General features: G+C 40.7%; 1 protein-coding gene across 1 annotated transcript in view; it reads right to left on the bottom strand.

The window, feature by feature from the left end:
* Positions 1–3,773: 3,773 nt before the first annotated feature.
* The window catches only part of LOC121232753 (NAD(P) transhydrogenase, mitochondrial-like), a 59,875-nt gene continuing 47,765 nt past the window's right edge, over positions 3,774–15,883 (bottom strand). Inside the window, 5 exon segments of the mRNA XM_041121155.1 lie at positions 3,774–3,874; positions 5,056–5,215; positions 11,843–12,022; positions 12,755–12,915; positions 14,767–15,001. Of these exon segments, the coding sequence (XP_040977089.1) occupies positions 3,789–3,874; positions 5,056–5,215; positions 11,843–12,022; positions 12,755–12,915; positions 14,767–15,001 (822 nt within the window). The 3' untranslated portion in view covers positions 3,774–3,788.

Genomic DNA, 15,883 nt, shown 5'->3' with positions numbered 1-15,883 from the left:
GCCTCACCATGGTCTTCACCACGGGCTGCAGGGGAATCTCTGCTCTGGCGCCTGGAGCATCTCCTCCCCCTCCTTCTTCACTGACCTTGGTGTCTGCAGGGTTGTTTCTCTTACATGTTCTCACTCCTCTCTCCGGCTGCCGTTTCTGTGTCTGTCCTGCAACTTTTTTCCCTTCTTAAATATGTTATCACAGATGCGCTACCACTATCGCTGATTGGCTCAGCCTTGGCCGGTGGCGGGTCCGTCTTAGAGCCGGCTGGTATTGGCTCTGTCGGACATAGGGGAAGCTTCTAGCAGCTTCTCACAGAAGCCACCCCTGTAACCCCCCTGCTACCAAAACCTTGCCACACAAACCCAGTACAGCCCCCAGGCCAACTCCCCCCAGTTTACATACTGGGCATGACGTCACATGGTATGGAATACCCCTTTGGCCAGTTTGGGTCAGCTGTCCTGGCTGTGTCCCCTCCCAACTGCTTGTGCCCCTCCAGCCTTCCTGCTGGCTGGGCATGAGAAGCTGAAGAATCCTTGACTTAGGATAAACACTACTTAGCAACAACTGAAAACATCAGTGTGTTATCAACATTCTTCTCATACTGAATCCAAGACATAACACTATACCAGCTACTAGAAAGAAAATTAACTCTATCCCAGCCAAAACCAGGACACCAAGAAAGGTTCTTTTGTTGCACAACTAATGGGTCTTCAAAATTTTTAATGCAGTTTGGACACACGCACAGCTTTTGCTAAACATGGAGAAATAAGGTGTTAAGAGAACTGCTCCAGGAATCAGATACACCAGCACACATCCTCATTTCTCATGTATGCATGCACAAATACATCTAAAAAGCAATTTAATATGCAAAATTGCAACATTCTGGGTGAACGCTAACAAGTAATTGCTGCTAAACCCTACAACAACCCTGCTGTTATCCATCACAATACATGCTGTAAAACACTGTGAAGACTTATATATGCAACTTTTCCATGAACTTGGAAAAACAGTGGAAGAAGAAAAGCAAAACCAAAAAAAAAACCACCCACTAACTGCTGGAGTATTGATTCCAAAGGAAAGTCACCATCTGATTAAAATAAACACATGGAAATCAGAGAATGAGTCTGGCTAACCAGCATCTGTCCAAATATCTTGTTTCAAATGAAAACTGAACATTGACTGATTTTAAAATATTAATTACCATAATTAGAAAATAGTTTCCCAATCAATCAGCAAGGGAGGCATGATGTTAGCTTTCCAGTACTTTCAATACCTATAAGGTCTATGAAAAACTGAAGGAGGAAAGGAATTGGGCCAATACTAGCACCTAAGAATTATCTCTGTTTTTTGGAGTAGCACTCCAGCAGAATAAGTCCATGGGACTGGCCATGTGCACTCCAATAATCCTTCCATGCAATACTCAAAGAACTCTAATAACAGTATTGCTTGCAATAACAAAAATTTATGGGAACCTGATAAGAGTAGGTCTAAAATGCTTAAGGGATTGGAGTATTTGTCATGAGAAGAAAGGCTGAGAGCTGGGATTCTTCAGCCTGGAGAAGAGAAGGCTCAGGGGAATCTTATCACTGTGTATAAATACTGATGGAGGGCAGTAAAGAAGACAGAGCCAGATTCTTCTCAGTGGTATCCAGTGAACAGACAAGAGGCAATGGTCACAAATTTAAATACAAGAAAAACCCATTTTACTCTAAGGGTGTGTGGTGGTGCATTTACTCATTGAACATTGGAACAGATTGCCCAGAGAGGCTGTCAAATCTCCATCCCTGGAGACTGAATATTCAAAATCCAACTGGACAAGATCCTAAGCAACCTGCTCTAGTTGACTTTAGAAACCTTAAAAGCATGGTGTGAGAGAAGATACCACAGCCCTAATGCTTGGAAGAGGCAAACGGAAATCAGGCAGTATATCCTGTGGAAGCTAAAATTCTGCTGCTAACATAAGATCACATGGATTGACTTATGAGGATTTCAAGGAATATAACAGACAGGAGATGTACTTTTAACAGAGACACTGTGTGCAGCACATCAGTCCAAACACAGGAGCTCTTGAGCATCTGCAAGACACCTCTCATCAATACACACTGAATGTCTTTAGCTATCCCAGAGTGCAGAAGGGGTTAGTAGAAGAGTAAAAAGGTAATGTAGACTGTGGATTTTTAACCAAAAGAGGGCATCTAACATTACAGTGTGGTTAAATTTTTTCCAGCATTGTTTCAAACATGCCAGTCAGAATTGGATGTTACTGTCCATTTTTTTGTGGGGTGGTGGTTTTTTGTTTGGTTGGGTTTTTGGGGGTGTTTTTTTGTTTGTTTGCTTGTTTTGGGGGGGGGTGTTTGTGGAGTTTTTTGGTTTTGGGGTTTTTTTGGTTTGTGGTTTGTTTTTTTGGGTGGGTTTTTTTTGGGTTGCTATTAATGCAAGTCAGTTATCCCTGTGGGAGCAGCTCAGAACACCTGGCATTTGTTTTCAAGAGTGACTGTTAGAATTTGTTGTGCTGCATGTTTGCCAAGCCTTTGAAGAACTAGTTTCACAAGGTCAGGTTGGAGGATGGCCTTGTGTAGGCCTGGGAAGATGTGGCTGAAGACAGTCACGAGTATGTCTATGGAATGTTTTTATCTTTAACTGTTCTGAGGACTGGCAAACATCCCAGCTGGGCCAGATATGCGCTCCTGTGTTAGTAGTATTGGCTGTGTGCCGTTAGTTCTTTCTAGATCTTTGTTGAAACATATATAAGTTGGATTCTTTTGTGAAATAAAGGGAATCTTGCACAGAGAGCTTGAGAGCTTGATTGAGTCGCCGCAATCCCAGGAAAGAAATAAGTCTTGTGTTCTTGGTGCAGAGGCTGCTACCTGATCTACTCTTCCATTTCATACCAGACTGACCCCAGCAAACACTTTCTCCATACTGCAAGGATGCCCTCATTTCCTGCCTAGAATCCTCAACTCTTCCCATTGCACCCCTTTAACTATTCACAAACAGTTTCACAAGCAGAGGGGTCAGTTTCCTTAGGAAATTAGGACTTAAATAAAATAAAGCTACTTTTGCCTAGTAAAGAATCCTCCTTAATGGAGGTTTCCCTAGGAGGCAATTCAAAGCACTTACTTAAGTTAGGCCTGTTCTCTCTCCCCATAGAGGAAAAACTATTCTCCCTGCACTGAAGTCAGCTGTTGCAATTACTCCACACAGTAACAATTTTCGACAGAGTTCTCCAAAATCCACCTTTAGAAAAGGTTGCTAACTGTTCTCTTGAACAGAATACAAAAAGCTACATTGAAATTTTATTTTTCAAAAAACTTCACTGCTTTTTTTGTAGAAAAATACTACTATATCTAAAGGCAGAGCGTATGTATCTAAAGGAGCTAGCTAACTTACCTTACAAAAAAAAGTAAGATTTTGTTGCTACAATAAAGTAGTATTAAATTTTAAAACCATTCTTTTTAACTAAACTTCAGCATGACACCAAACAAACAAAGAAACAAGAAATAAAATTATTCTCCAACTGCTGGGGCTACTTCCAAAACCCAAATTTAAGAACAGTCTAAGGGATCTTAATTCCCTGAAATAGTAAAAGGTAGAAATACCTTTTACACTAAAGCATGAAATTTCTAGATATTCAGCTATAAGTTAATAAGACTAGAGCATTCCTCCAGCTAGTATTTCTGAGAGAGATCAGCATAAGAATGACTGCTGAAAGAAAAATTAAACCAAAACACAGACTTGTAGGAGATTTTAGTGGAATTAAAAAAAAATTAATAATACTTTTCATCAAGTAAAGTACTTACCTGACATTTTTCCCTTGTTCTCTCAACATCTTCACTAGATCAGCTATGGGGTACTGAGCTTTTGCTGCACACAAACCATAACCTGAAAGAATTTCCAAATTTTAAGCTATTTTTTTTGTTTCAGTGCAGACAGAATAGTTATGGGGAATAAGTGTACCTTCCACACAAACAGAAGCTCTCATAATTAAAAATAAACAAAAAACCAATATATACATCAGATACTTATATATTCCCAGGGGAGTTTCAGCCTGACCACTATAATTCAGTAGCTGAATATGGCTTTTAGCAGCAAATAATCTTTTCAGTCTTTCTATCTGAATTAATTCAGCAGAGCAATAAATAAAGCCCAGGAAGAAAATGCAGAGTATAAATTATTAATGGTGTCCTCAAGGTTTGACCACAGGAGCAAGAGACAAACTCCTTGAAGATGTTTGCAAGCTTTGTTTGAAACAAAGTTAACTTCCCAAATTAGAACCCCATCTCACTGATGTTTTCATTTAAGCTGAAGCAAAATGAAAGACTACTTCAATTTTTAGCATTCTTCTCATTCCGATGCTAAAATATAATTTAACAAAATGGTTGTGCCATTCATTTGAAGGAAAACAAGTCTTGAACTACTCCCCACCTGACTTCTCCTAACAGGAAATGTGCTATTGAACTATATAAGCCTATGGCCAACATAAGAGTTTCAGAGCACTCAGGATTTTGGTTTTCAGATTTTTTCTACTTTAATTCCAGTATTTATTGGATACTAATTAAGTTTGAATTTTTTTTTTCTGCAGGCTTTTTAACAAAACAATGCAGAATTGAGCAAGTAGACAAGAAGCATAAACAAAATCCTCTCTTTCAGTAACTTAAGGGACAGATATTTTGTTATTTGTACCATTGGTACTGTGGTAGTGCTTGGAAACTCGCACCACAACAGCTGTACACAAAATGAACTGTAAATATAATTTACGAAAGAGAGCCTCTGTCCTGAAGAATTTAAAATCTAAGTAAATAGGACAAAGTTTGAAGAGACACACACACAAGGAAAAACAAAGTGACATACACATTTCTACACAGAGGAATGATGACTAACCTGTGAACAAAAACAGATCCCACAATCCCAGTCAACATTTGACATGCTGCTGCTATGTTGCAACTGCAAGACAGGCTACAGGGTTTTTGTTTTGTCTTGGGGTTTTTTTTGTTGTGTTGGTTTGGGTTTTTTTAATAATACATCCTCTGAACATCTTGCTGTATGAGTCAAGAGCGTCTTACCAGGAGTAATAATAATGTTATTGGCTTCCTTTATCACTTCAATTGCATTGTCCACATTGATTTCCGTGTGGGTTCCAGTAATTTCCATGGGCTCCCCATCAGCTGTTGATGTGGTGCCATAGCCCCCTAGAATCACATTTGCAAGGGAACGGTTCATAGCCTGAAAGACAAGAGTTTTCTGATCAGCTAAAGATGAAATCCTAAAACAAAGGAGAGGAGATGACCACAAATAAAACTTCTGAGAATATTAAAACCTTCCTGACAATAGTCTTTGTCTGCTGGTTTTGCCTGTTTTCAACTCAAAACTTCTTAAAACAGGCTCCTTAAAACATAGACCTAGATTAAAACAGCAATAGCCAAACATCAGCTTCTAACACATTACACATGTAACAAGAGATCATCAGCATTTCCCCAAGGCAAAGAACAAACCAACACAAATTAAAAAAAAAAATCTCAGCAAATATTGGAATCTTTCTGTTCTTAAAAGGGAGGGCTATAAAAGAATGCATATTTGGTGAGAGGTTTTTATTTTCATATATATATAAATAAAATATACACACAATTTTTGCAAGATATTTTCTTAAGTTCTTGAGCAATTCAACACATAAGCACAGAACTGCTATATAACAGCATGGAAGCCACATATCTCTTAGAGATAGCACAGAAGCAAAGCTCCTACAGCAAGACAGAAAAGAACAGAACAAAGCTAAGTAGCCACACCAAACTAACGAAATACTAACTCAAAACAAATTGTAATGAACTGAAAGGGGCCATTAACTTACTGTCAGAGCACCAAAGGGGAACAAGAGATCTTAAACTAGGAGCTTTAAGAGAACACATCCTGAAAATTTGGCTCTGTAGATACATAGCCAGGAAAAGCAACTGGCTAAATGCTTTTACTGGCATGTCTCCTTGTGAGCATGGTCCCAAAGCAATATCTGGAAATAGGCAAAATTGCAGTAAACAAAACTTTAGAAGCAGGAAAGGAACAGGATAAATCGCTTCTTTAAACAAACATATGTGTCATACATCTGCTGTGCTAGCCCAGAAACCACAGCAAAATTTAAGAATGGATCTGGAGAGGCACACATACAAGCAAAAGGAAACACCCACACAAAAGTATGCTTCCAAGTGTCCATTTTCCACTGACATTTCAAATCATGCAACTCCACAGGTTTTTGCTATAGCCTGAGAAGATGTGTGATTCTGTGAAATTCCACATCTAGCAAATAAGCACAACAAAGATGTTAGAACTTTTGTTTATCCTGATACATTGTGAGGGACCAAGAGACTGTGAGAGACTGGCAACCATTTTGTCTCAAACAACCAAGCAGGTAGCCACAAGCAGCCAAGACAGGACGTGCCCTGCAGAGGTGGGGTAGTGAACTGTTTCTGGGAGGCTTTCTAGCAGTTGTGCCTCAAAGAGGCTTTCTGGCGATTGTCTTTCTGGGAAGTTTTCTAGCGGTTGTGCTTCGGACATTTTGTCACAGGTTCGGAGTTTTGCCACAGGCCCTTACCACAGCAGTTGTGTAAACAAGTTAAATGGGATAAGGGGGCATCAGTGACACCCCACCCCCCACACACACCCTCCTCAAGAACTTTCAAGAAAACCCCACGATGCTCGGCGAAGGGCTCTCGGAGGAGGGTATAAAAGGAGGGGAGACCAACCCCAGGTGCACGCCTGCTGCCTGAGGAATCCAGACAGCTAATACCGAGACTCTTTCTTCGCTGGATCCAAGGGTGGTGATACTTACCTCTCCTTTTTTCTCTTTCTTCTCTCTTATCTCTTATCTTCCTCCTACTTTGTTGTTAGGAATATTTTGCTATGGCTGTTAGGTGTCAAGTTTTTTATTCGAAATATCTGCTATGCCAAATTTAGCCACACTTGTGTTATAAGTTAAATAAAACATATTTCAAGCATTTAGGAGCTATTGTCATTACTCCTGCCCTGGGATTTGCTGAGCGAAACGGGGTGTTGAAATTTTCCCTGTCCCTCCTGAGTCATTGTCATGACTCCTGTGTGCAGCAACGGACTATCTAAAAGATCACCTCCCCTGAGCCCACCGAGTGGGACAGGACATACATCATCACTGTTTCAGATACGGTAAGGCAGGCACACAAATGCAGGCTCTGTGAAATCAGCATCTTTCTACTGACTGCAGTGGGCAGTAGTTCATATCCTCTAAGAAGATGCTGCCTCTGATGTGTATCACAATATTAAACCTTCAAAGAGAAAAACAGACTACTTAGTATACTGCATCAGTTAAGTGTCAGGTAAGACAGTCTAGACAGAAGAATATCCTCTTCAGATGTTACACACGCTAAGCTTACAAGCAGCAAAGCACTTTCTACTCATATCTAAACCGAAAGACAACAGTAAGACCACACCAAAGGAAAAAAAGTTCAAATATTAGAAATCTGAGAATCCACACAAAGCAAGCATGAGATTGAAGCACTCTTGCCTGGCTATGCACCACGGAGCTGAGGAAAGAGGAGGGAAGTCTGGCAAAAAGGGGGTGGTACAGAAGGCTTCAAAAGGAGGAAATAGTTAATGACCGGCTATGCTGCCTGGACACTCACAAGTCTATGGGACCAGATGGGATGCATCCAAGAGTACTGAGGGAGCTGGCGGAGGTCCTTGCCAAGCCACTCTCCATCATTTATCAGCGATCCTGGTCAACGGGGGAGGTCCCAGATGACTGGAGGCTTGCCAATGTGACGCCCATTTACAAGAAGGGTCGGAGGGAGGATCCAGGGAACTACAGGCCTGTCAGCCTGACCTCGGTACTGGGGAAGATTATGGAGTGGTTCATCTTGAGTGCACTCATATCGCATGTGCAGGACAACCAGGGGATCAGGCCCAGCCAGCATGGGTTCATGAAAGGCAGGTCCTGCTTGACCAACCTGATCTCCTTCTATGACCAGGTGACCCACCTAGTGGATGAAGGGAAGGCTGTGGATGTTGTCTACCTTGACTTCAGCAAGGCCTTTGACACTGTCTCTCATGGCATACTCCTTGAGAAACTGGCGTCTTGTGGACTGGATAAGTGCACTCTTCACTGGGTGAAAAACTGGCTGGATGGACGAGCCCAGAGGGTTGTGGTGAATGGAGTTAAATCCAGTTGGCAGCCGGTCAAAGGTGGTGTTCCCCAGGGCTCAGTATTGGGGCCAGTTCTGTTTAATATCTTTATCAATGATCTAGACGAGGGGATCGAGTGCACTCTCAGCAAGTTTGCGGATGACACCAAGTTGGGAGGGAGGGTTGATCTGCTTGAGGGCAGGAAGGCTCTACAGAGGGATCTGGACAGGCTGGATTGATGGGCCGAGGCCAATTGTATGAAGTTCAACAAGGCCAAGTGTCAGGTCCTACACTTTGGTCACAGCAACCCCGTGCAGCGCTACAGGCTTGGGGAAGAGTGGCTGGAAAGCTGCCTGGCAGAAAAAGACCTGGGGGTGCTGGTTGACAGCTGGCTGAATATGAGCCAGCAGTGTGCCCAGGTGGCCAAGAAGGCCAATAGCATCCTGGCCTGTATCAGAAATAGTGTGGCCAGCAGGAGCAGGGAAGTGATTGTTCCCCTGTACTTGGCACTGGTGAGGCCGCACCTTGTGTACTGTGTTCTGTTTTGGGCCCCTCACTACAGGAAAGACATTGAGGTGCTGGAGCGTGTCCAGAGAAGGGCAACCAAGCTGGTGAAGGGCCTGGAGCACAAGTCTTATGAGGAGCGGCTGAGGGAACTGGGGTTGTTTAGTCTGGAGAAAAGGAGGCTGAGGGGAGACCTTATCGCTCTCTACAACTACCTGAAAGGAGGTTGTAGTGAGGTGGGTGCTGGTCTCCTGTCAGGTGGCTGGAGATAAGACAAGAGGAAATGGCCTCAAGTTGCGCCAGGGGAGGTTTAGATTGGATATTAGGAAAAATTTCTTTACTGAAAGGGTTGTCAGGCATTGGAACAGGCTGCCCAGGGAAGTGGTTGAGTCACCATCCCTGGAGGTATTCAAAAAGCGTGTAGATAAAGCACTTCAGGGCATGGTTTAGTGGGTATGGTTGATGGGTCTTTTCCAACCTAAACGATTCTATGATTCTATGAAAATGAGCCAAGGCCTCATCAAGCAACAATTAATCAACGCAGCTAAGACCTACCCAGCATGGGGCACTGTGGTAAGTCCTCTATAGCCTCTTTCACCTTCTTTACCACCACAGACCACAAACATATGAACAAAGTGCAGGCTTCACCATTCACAGATAATCCAACCACCAGCAAAAAGCCCTCTCTGCTGTGCATACACAGGTGATACTGGCCAGGAGCTTCCAGCCAGGGAAAACCAAACCCTTCATCCCTGAGAACTCCAAGTCCTTGCATACCACACTGTGCCCACATAAACCACACAGCTAGTACAGGTGATGGGCCAGCATACAATTTGTAAGAGTAACACAATTTGTCCCTTCTCTTGCTCTCTTTCATCACCCCAATTAATGGTTCCTCTTCTACCTGAAGCATTTTCCCCATCCCTAAGCATACTAATACTACAGTTGCAATAATCAAGTATTCACTCGGGGGGGGGGGGGAAGAAAGGGAGGGAGGGGGAGAGAGAGAGAGAGAAGGACATGCTAATACAATCAAATGTTCTGAAAAAGTTATGTTGTGTTAGTGTTTTAAAAGAAGTCACAATTCACAGGATGAGCGAACAGTACAGGCCTTTGCTTTTTTGTTTTGAAGTTAATTTTTTTTGTCCTTAACTCACCTCAATAGGCACCAAAGAGGGATGGGTGGAAAAATCAAACTGATACGAGTGCAAAAATTAAGATATTATCTGAATATATGTTGGCCAATTTTATTAACTCATGTAAAAGCTTTAAGAGATTATCTGGATAGGCTTTGGATGATTAAGCTACAGTTTTATCACAAAAAGTAATTGGAAATGTTGTAAAAAGAAGTTTTCAACCATTAAGATGTTTCCACAAACACCTTTTAATCTGTACTAGATAAGCTTCAATAAATATACTGCTTTAGATGAAAGTCATATGGGGGGGGGGGAACTGTGTTGCTTCATTAGCACAGGTTGCAACAGCCTAAAGCAGGAGTTTATTGAAACTCTTGAACATTTTTTTGTCCTGAAACACAGCTTGAAGACATTGATACTGAATCCCTTGATTATAAGAACACTTTTAAAAGTAATGATTTCCATTAAAGGAAGTAAAGCAGAAAAGAAAAATTCTGGAGGAGAAACAAGTTATTCTGCTTATTGTTTAGAAATTATACAAAATAATTTTAATTTTACTAGCTGATCAACTTTAATTGTCTAAGCTTATGTGAAGCAGCACAAGATTTCTAGAATATTACCTCAAAAACTAAACTTCCTGAAGTTTGAGAAATACATAGAGGAAAGCCACTGTCACTGCATAACTATTTTGCTAATTATTTCCCCAGTCTTCCTATTTACCTAGATCCTTCCAAACAACAGATGCAAGTATCTCAAAATTTTGTGAGTTCTGAGAGGAGCTAGCAATAAAAAGGGGAAAGTAAAAGAAAAATGAAGCTATAATGACTATGCCTACTGGTAAATATGTATCCAACAGATCATATTTTCACTAAGACTTACAAGAATTTGATCTTTAAAGAACATACTTTTCATACCTGTGTTACCCCATAAGCATCATCTTTCTACTGATATTTACTAAATTTCTGACTGTATACAAAAAATTATATATATTTATATATAAAAAGATATCCTATAAACCACATAATCTGATTTCCTTTTGATAAGGAGATACAAAATGTTCAGGAAAGGACAAGATTCTTTAAAATTTATACCTGGGATTGTTCATTTGAACTCACCTCCATGAAGCTGCACAAAAATACTTTTTTAAGCTTTTCTGAAATTGTTCCTCAAGAGAGATGAAAATGAATGATACTGAACATTTCTAACATGATAACAACACTATTTATCAGTAGAGAGGAAGTAAAAGTCGACAGCCAGGACTGACCATAGAAAAACATCAGGACAGGAGAATAGCAACACTGATCATACAAGAACACAAGAGCAGAAGTTAAACAGAATTATACAACAGAGAATCAGGAGGCTGGCAGCTGTTGCACTGTGAACAGTTTTCTTTAAGTCATTACCTCTCCATCTTCAAAAACAAAAAGGAGACACACACGGGAAGACAAGAGACTTCTGTACAAATGTTCCAGGAAAAAAGGAGACTATTACTAATAATGCAATATGATTACACAGAGAGTTGAAGCTCAAGTTTGCTCCGACACAGACGTTAGTATCAGCAATACATTAATGCAAGCCTGCTGCCACCCCGTGGTACTTCAAAGTAGCTGCTCTGAAGAAAGTAGCACACTCCTATACTTCCAAAACCAAACTTTAAATTACTCTCTAGTCAAACCAAACGTGTTGGTTTGTTGTTGGGTTTTGTTTTGTTTTTTTTTAAAGGAACTCACTACTTATCTCCTGCTGATAAATTTTAAATTTAGTTTAACAACACTGCGGAGTGACATGACTAAAAAGACAGCTGAGCACAAGTAATCATATCTATTTGAGCCCAGATTCAAACCCTGAATGCCTAAGTCAATGCAAAGGCTTTCCTCAGTTTTGAAGTGGGTATCTCTCCAAACCAGAGAGAGATGACTGACATCTAGTCCAACAGTTTCAGTCAAGAATTTTCTAGTCTTTAAACACCTAGCAGTCTGGTCTTCTGATTGCTTATCTTCCTAGCAAACATGCTGAATAAGGTTTCTCATTACTTTGAAAACAAGCACAATTTCTGCTCACTTCTTACCACACACATGATGTAAGAGAGGATAGCACCAGAGGAGCCAATGAGTGCACCAACAATGGTCAGCAAGTTGTTGTTCAGTAGGAAGCCCTCAGCACACAAAGCCCATCCAGAATAACTGTTCAGGACAGTAATAACTACAGGCATGTCAGCACCTCCAATAGCTGCTGTTAAAGTGACACCCTGGAAAAGGAAAGAAAATATACACTTCAGCATAAGCCATGACTAAGGAGAATATGCAAAGAGGACAGTCTGCCTGTAGCATTAAAAAATAAATATGATGTTACTTAATAACCCAATCCAAGTATTTTCAACGTAGGAGACATCAAGCTGTGGCCTGAGGATTTGACTTACCGATTCCGCCTTCTGAGAGAGGACAGGAAGGCACTCCACTGTCCTCATCCTGTGCTTAGTCACATATTTTTACTCACAAAAATATCCTACCAGCTCCATGGAATTGTTCATACCAGTAAAGTATTCATACTGAGCAGACTTTGCAAGACAGTTTACAGAATGGTAATATGTAGGGTAAATTTTGCAACAACTGGTGTGAGTGAATGGGAGAAGTTACACATGGGGATAATCTTCTTATCATGACAACCTGTACATCCAGTGCCTTTATAAGTATTTTAAGGATGAACTTTCCAAAAAGTCTTTTAAAATATCAGTTTATTATATAAAAGCCTCCATTAAGTCATAGCTGCAAAAAGTAATTATATGCACACATGCCTGTTCTTTGGAACAGTTCTGTTTTATAGCTAGATTTAGGAAAGTCAGTTGCTACTTGCTACTGCAAGTTAACATACAGACACTATGATGATAGTGACTCAGGATGGTAAAATACAATCATCAAGAGGAAACTTGCAAAGCTGAAGAATGAACTGCTTGTTTAATTTGTTTCACCTTCCAACTTACCATTATGGCTGAGACAGCTGAGACAGAACCTAAACAAGTAATTCCAATAGTGTAACCAGGATCAATCATGTATGGAACCATTCCTCCAACACTGGCAGCCAGCAATCCTGCATTCAATGCATGTCGACCAGGCAAGAGCAGTGGTGCAGAATTCAGGACACCTGCAGTCAAACGCGTATTCAGAGATTGACACATACATACAGAAGAACCTGTCTCTTGCCCCAGAGAAGACTGAATACCTCAGCAAAAGAAAAATTAAAAAAAGAAGAGGAAAAAAAAAAAGGAGGAGCAGAAGATAAAACAAGTTAGTTGAAGCTGAGACCTTGTGCTGACGGAGTACTGCAACATATTCAGACTTATTCTAGATTCTCAAATACTCCTGTTTAAACTCTTGTTTTACTTCCTAATCTCTCTCAGGTGTTTCAGAATAATCACAAAGACCTCTTTTCCTCTTGAAAAGCACCTTTTTTTTTTTTTTTCTTCATTAAACTTACTTAAATTCTGGCCCCAAGTCTTTGCGTGCTGTGCATGAACCTCTGTAATAGGAAGCTCTTAGCTGGAACTTCTTAGTACAGGTATTATCTCAGTCACTCAAAAGCTGTATGCTTAGAAAAAATATGACTACACAGATAACCCCAAATATAAAATACTCCTGCTTTCAAATGCTTTAGTTCACCAGTACCCTCAGTCACACAGACTTCCCACATTGGCAGAGTCTTGAAGGGAAGAGAGGTTTGGGGATTTGTGTGATTCAGTTTAAAAAGACAAGTATTTATCGTCACTCTAGGCTTTAAAACCACACAGCAAAGAGTAAAAATAATTATCCATTACTTTTGGTGTAAGTAATTACTTACCGAGTGTCTCTTAAATTTAGCTGAATTCAAGAGAAAGAATGAACTGATCAAAGCGTGTGACCTGCTACCTCTAGTTCAATAGTATAGACAAGCTTACTATTATGGTGCTGATATGACAAGGGGGAGGGAACACAAAAAAAACCCCAGGATAGTGGGCTGAAACAGGCAGTGAAGTTCACCAGGGACATGCGCACAAATCACTAGGAGGGGTGGAGAGGGGAAGATGGAGAAGAGAAAGAAAATAATTGCTAAGTAGTTACTCATTTATTTCTTCTCAGAAATACATACTACTGACAAAGCCTTCAAAAGATTATTAGAGAAGACAGCTTTCCATCCATATCATGCTTCCTCCTTCAATGGCTGGTCTCATAAACACTGAAGAAAGCAAACAGATGTTTCCCAAAGAAACTATTGCAAGGCTAATAACAAGATTAGTAATAGGAAGCTCTTACTACCTTTACTAAGAAGTTCCAGCTATCTCAGTCTCTCAAAAGCTGTGTGCTTACAAAACCAAAAATAAATGCAATAAAGAAACCTTCAGGTGCATAAGAATCAGGAATTAGCGAGTGTTTAATTTAGAAGGCATATTTACTAAAACAGTAAGAGGCATGGAGTTTGCATAGTAGGTAAATAGATAGTGGATTGGATGGTTTAAAGTGAGTCAGTCTTAACTGATACTGCAAAACTACCTACCTAAATGAAGCCTGCAATGCTAAGAACAAAGTCCCATAAATATTAGCAGTGCTCACTGAGTCCAGCAACACTAGGGTTTCAATTAAAATGTCTGCTCAGGAAGACGAAGTTGTGATCATAAGGGTTAAATAAAATAGAGTCAGGTACAGTGTCTTAACAACAATAAAGCAACCCTCATTTCTAGATGAGATGAACTGAGGGAATCTTATATGATTTGGTAATTAATAGCAGTAATATGTCCAAGCACTGAAGACAAACCATTCATAACTAAAGCTGTACACAAGCAAGAAGAGAATTTTAAAAAGTACACTCATAATAATTAAACATATAAACTTTTACCTGATGCAAAATACAATGTTTCTTTCCAATTACACAGCAGTCTAAAGGCAGAGCTAAATCTTGGGGGGGGGGGAACAGGGGACAGACACCTTTAACAAATACTTAGTTCTGAATGGAAGGTCTCACCTTGCAGTTTTCCATAAGCAACAAGAGAGCCACTGAAAGTCACCCTGCCAATGTATGTGCCAAGGTACGCCACAATCTTGGTGAGGTTTGCAGCTGGATCAGTAGCGAAGTGAGGATATTCAATCATGTATTCTGCTACACAGGTGAGCACAGCAGCCAAACTATGGAAAGCAGCCACTAGCTGAGGCAGATCTGTAATCTGGATGCATTTAGCAATTGTCAAACCTATTGAGAGCTGAAGACAGGAGGGAAGTCTTACAAAACACAGCTAATCTGTGCAGCTAGAAACTGATAAATCATGGTTCAGTGTGCACACACATGCCTGTTCCAATGGAAAAATTTGTTCTATACTAGAAATTGCTATGGCATTTAACTGAAAGCTGCATATGTGTATTTTGTGCAATGAGGATATCATGGAAATTAGAGAGAAGATCAAAGCATATCATGTTCTTAGAAGCTGTCCTGGTTTCAGCTGGGATAGAGTTAACTGTCTTCCTAGTAGCTGGTACAGTGCTATGTTTTGAGTTCAGTATGAGAAGAATGTTGATAACACTGATGTTTTCAGTTGTTGCTAAGTAGTGTTTAGTCTCAAGTCAAGGATTTTTCAGCTTCTCATGCCCAGCCAGCGAGAAAGCTGGAGGGGCACAAGAAGTTGGCACAGGACACAGCCAGGGCACCTGACCCAAAGTGGCCAACAGGGTATTCCATACCATGTGATGTCCCATCTAGTTTAGGAACTGGGGGGAGTGGGGCTGGGGGGATCGCCACTCAGGGACTAGCTGGGTGTCGATCAGCAGGTGGTGAGCAATTGCACTGCGCATCATTTGTACATTCCAATCCTTTGATTATTGCTGTTGTCATTTTATTAGTGTTATCATTATCATTATTAGTTTCTTCTTTTCTGTTCTATTAAACCGTTCTTATCTCAACCCATGAGTTTTACTTCTTTTTCCCGATTTTCTCCCCCATCCCACTGGGTGGGGGGAGTGAGTGAGTGGCTGCGTGGTGCTTAGTTGCTGTCTGGGGTTAAACCATGACAACTCCTTAACAGAGTAAGCAGTGAAGAAGCATACCTTGCTGTGAACAGCAGGCTGAGAGCCACAAAGTTATCTTCTTA

The sequence above is a fragment of the Aquila chrysaetos genome, chromosome W, assembly GCF_900496995.4.
Source record: "Aquila chrysaetos chrysaetos chromosome W, bAquChr1.4, whole genome shotgun sequence".
Taxonomy (NCBI): Eukaryota; Metazoa; Chordata; class Aves; order Accipitriformes; family Accipitridae; genus Aquila; species Aquila chrysaetos.
This window is presented reverse-complemented; position numbering and strand designations above follow the sequence as displayed.